This window comes from Lactuca sativa, chromosome 7, assembly GCF_002870075.4.
Source record: "Lactuca sativa cultivar Salinas chromosome 7, Lsat_Salinas_v11, whole genome shotgun sequence".
In the NCBI taxonomy this organism is placed as follows: Eukaryota; Viridiplantae; Streptophyta; class Magnoliopsida; order Asterales; family Asteraceae; genus Lactuca; species Lactuca sativa.
In genome coordinates, this window is record NC_056629.2 from 149,362,920 (window position 1) to 149,367,202 (window position 4,283).

The 4,283-nt window shown below is 33.1% G+C and overlaps 1 protein-coding gene across 1 annotated transcript; it reads right to left on the minus strand.

Annotated features, from left to right (window-relative positions):
* Positions 1-600: 600 nt before the first annotated feature.
* Positions 601-1,832, minus strand: LOC128127459 (xyloglucan endotransglucosylase protein 1-like). The gene is made up of 3 exons (XM_052765933.1): positions 1,554-1,832; positions 1,234-1,427; positions 601-1,142 (listed from the first exon to the last, which is right to left on the minus strand). Exons 1-3 carry the CDS (start codon positions 1,824-1,826, stop codon positions 746-748), a joined length of 864 nt encoding a protein of 287 aa, XP_052621893.1. The 5' UTR covers positions 1,827-1,832; the 3' UTR covers positions 601-745.
* Between the last annotated feature and the right edge of the window lie 2,451 nt (positions 1,833-4,283).

A 4,283-nucleotide genomic window follows, 5' to 3' on the forward strand; every position in this document is an offset into this window, starting at 1 on the left:
TTCAATTTCCATTCATTATGCTTCTATGGTTAATAGATGAATACTCTTTCCAAAGTGTGGATATCCAACTGATGGTTATACCCGCAATGGTATACAAAAACCCTGTTATGGTTTTCCCTAAATATCTAGAACCTCTCTTATCTACATCATTGAAGCCTTCTAAGACTAGTTTCTTTCTTCTGAAAGGTAAGGTAACCACATAAGTGCTTTTCAAATAGCATAACGACCACTTCATCCCTTCCTAATTTTTTTTCTTGTATTTGACAAAAACCTGCTACTGCCTCCCACTACATTACAATTTAAGATCTAGTGCATAACGTATCATACATGAAGTTACAATTAACTAAGGCGTACGAGACTTTAGTCATTTCTTCCACATACAATGTTTCCTATCGAAAACAATGATAGACCACTAGGATCATTTTTTGTTGTTAATTCTGCACATAATGAAGTTTGTATGTAGTGTCGAAAAAAAAGGATTTTAGAAATTATAATGTTTTTACTAATAACTTTCGATTTTGACCAACTAAACTATATAATTAGATATGAACGAAAAAGATATTTCAATTATTGTAGTGTGCTGTTAGACAATGCGTTTTTAAAGTGTACATGGAATCTTATACTTGTGTATTTATTTGTATTTTCAATTTGAATGTTTACAATGAATCAAAGAATAAATAATCATGAAGATCAGAAATCGATCAATAAAGAATAAAAAATATGGATGTCAAGTTAGTAAGCAGGCTTAAAGGAATCTAGAGGTCTTGCATTCCGCTGAAATACCATTGGGAAACCGTTTGCGGTCGTTGCAGTAGTTGTAGATCATGTGCTTGGTTTGCACCCATCGGATCCTATTTCGGCCAGCTGCATCAAGTCCTTGGGTACTCCATGACTGGTTATCATTTATTGAGCTTGTAGATACTGAATTGGGACCAACTTTTTTGGCATTGGCATTGAATTTCCTGTATAACGCGGTGAAAGGCGCATTAGTCCAGTCGGTCTTCACACGCCCACCTTGGGTTGCCCAGTCATCCGCGTTCCACAGGCTGGCATAAACCCTCATGGGTTGGCTCTTGGGAAATGGGACTCCAGCAGCATCATTGTTATTGAACACCCTTACTGGTATGTTATCTATTAAGAAACTGCAGAGACAAAGAGCTTTATATAGGAACAGCAGAAAAACATGAGAAAGGAAGAGAACCAATTAATGTTTATGTTGGATGCGTGACTTACATAATTCTTAGACTGTTCCATACGATGGTATAGGTGTGGAAGGCTGCGGTAGGGTCAAACCAAAGGTGGAACTGCTGTTCTTTGTTTCCTTTCCCTTGTGAATACACATTGGTGTGAATTGTGTAAGGGTTTCCCGTGGAGTTGCCCAAGAACTCGAAGTCGATCTCATCGTGACCCGCACCTTGTGATGACAACTAATGTGATTTAATACAAAGACATGGTTATTATCAGCCTTTAAAAGATTAATACAAATGAGTGATCACAATATATATATAATTCAGATATGAAATTCAAGATTGGAACCGATCGATGGTACTCACGTAGAATGTGGTGACGGTGCCAGCAGAATTGCCTGGTACTAGTTTGAGTTGCATGTCGAACCTTCCAAACAGGTACTCGTGCTTCGACTGGAAACCCGATCCAGAGTATTGGTCGAGTGAAAGTGAAAGATCCTGACCTCCATTCAGAATTTTAGCACGTTCACCCCCAAAACTGATGTCCATGTCATCGTAAAAACTCCCTGCTGATGCTGCTACTATTAGAATTGATATTAAAAGAACAACTGCACAAAGATTAGAGTTCGACTTTGCCATTATTGTTTGTATGGAGAGAGAGAGAGAGAGAGAGAGAGAGAGAGAGAGAGAGAGAGAGAGATGTTATGTTTGTGGGAAGTAGTACTGATATCGTTTATATATGTAGGTGTGGCTACGTTGACAATTTTCAACAGGAACCATCCTTCTTACTGAAGGATGTCATGGTGGCTAATGGATGCATCAACATCTATTAACGCGTGCCAACTCACATTATTCTTCTGGACATGGGCAGGAGCGGTGGGTTTTTTTTTTCTATACGCCTGGCAACTCAAAATTTGCAAATTTGTCATATTTGGACCGGTGGTTGACATCATACGTAAAATAAAATTGTTTCTATTGTTAATAAGTTGGGAAAATCAAATCTTTAAAAACGCATTTAAAACATTTATCAATCGAATTTAACACTATTAAAACTAATCCTCCTTAATAAATAAAGGTTATTTTTTTGCCACATGTCAATCTCTCATAAGTTTTGACACTTGTCATTTTGTGGTATTTTTGAAATAAATATTATTCAATAGTCAATTTTTGGTTTGTTTTATTTTTTAAAATTAAAGTAATATACTTATATATGTAAAGTATTAAATATCATATATATATGTATATATATATATATATATATATATATATATATATATATATATATATATATATATATATATATATATATATGATATTAAATTGCAATAAATATGTTTATTCCTTTCTTAGTTTAAAGTTGTACATTAAAAAATATTTTCTATTTACATTTTAATATAATGTTTATGTTTTTTTTAAATCAACCCGTGTACTACACGGGTCTCACACCTAGTTATATATATGTTGGTAAAGGGAACCATCAGCACCTACGGATTACCAACTAATTAACGATTTAATACATATACATATCGTCGATAAACATATGAAATCTCGCTAAATTATCAACGTTTTGCTCATTTCGGTGTTAACACTTATTGATGATACAATTGAACGCAAATTCCCCTAACATCTTCCTTTTCATTTAGTTTTATTACCAAATTCGTCCAATTTATCCAAAATATTTGTTTCCCTCTTCCTGTTCAGCTTCCCCTTTAAATGAAAGCATCACTTGTACGGAATGAGAGATTTATATGAAATGGATCATACTCAACTCTATGTACATTGAATAGAGAAATATGGGAAGGATAGCTACAATATGTTCTTTGAGATTATTTATTCTTGGTTCATTCAGAACTCTATTATTATATTCTGTACAATTATATTTTTTAACTATCACATTGTTAAAGTTGATTACATTAGTTTGAAAACAACATGATATTTAGTGTCAAACCGACATCTAGTAGTTACATATATATATATGTCTCAAATCTATAAATATATACCTATATATCCATTGGTGAAGGGAACCAATAATGATAGACTTCTAACTGATCAACGATTTAGTAAAGATCATAAACAAAGATATATAAAATCTTGCTAACATAGCAAATTTGTACCTGTTTAGGTGTTAGCACTTATAAGTTTAGGTGTTAACACTTATATGTTGATGTCTATTTGAGCCTAATATGCATTTATTGTATTTTGTTTTAGTTTTCAGATTTGCTCGCATCTTCTATAACAAAGTTAAAGTTCTAGACTATAGTTTTAACACAAATAGTACTTGTTTATCTTTTTAGTACAAGTTACACCTAAAGTTAATGTGAATTCTTTCCTTGTAGACACTCTGCAACATGAGCCCACGCTTTGTCTCTATAGCGATCAGCCATGAGGTCAAAACGAAGACCAGACTCCTCAACTAACAATCTCATCGACAAACACATATGAAATCTCACTAAATTTGCAACTTTTTTTACTATTTCGGTGTTAACACTTAATGATGATAAAACCGGATGCAAATTCCCCAAACATCTTTCTTTTCTTTAAGTTTCATTACCAAATTCGACCAATTAATCTAAAATTGTGATTTCCCTCTCCTTCCTCAGTTTTCCATTTAAATGAAAGCATCACTTGTATAAATAAGAGATTTACAAGAAATGGTCAAATACGTGCATTGAAGAAAGAAATATAGGAAGGAAACGTACAATCTGTTTTTTCGAGATTATTTATTCTTAATTCATTATACTCTATTCATTATTATATTATTTAAAATTATATTTTTAACAATCACATTCTTAATGTTAATTAAAAGTTGTCATAAAAAGAAAAGGTTGGGATCTTGATTGAGTTTTTGAATTTGGCAAGGGTTCTTAATGTTAATTAATGTTAATTAAAAGGCTGCGGGGTTTTTAATTTTTGAGGATTTCATCCCCTCCCCCCCCTGCTAGTTATTAAAGGATGGAAAACGCACTTCTTTCTTTCGTGAAAAATTATAAAATGACAGGCTTGTACGACATGCTTTTTTGATTACGTGCCCTCCGTGTTTTTCTTTTTGTGACACTAATTTTAGGGCATGCAAAAATGTGTGTCCTAAATCCTTCA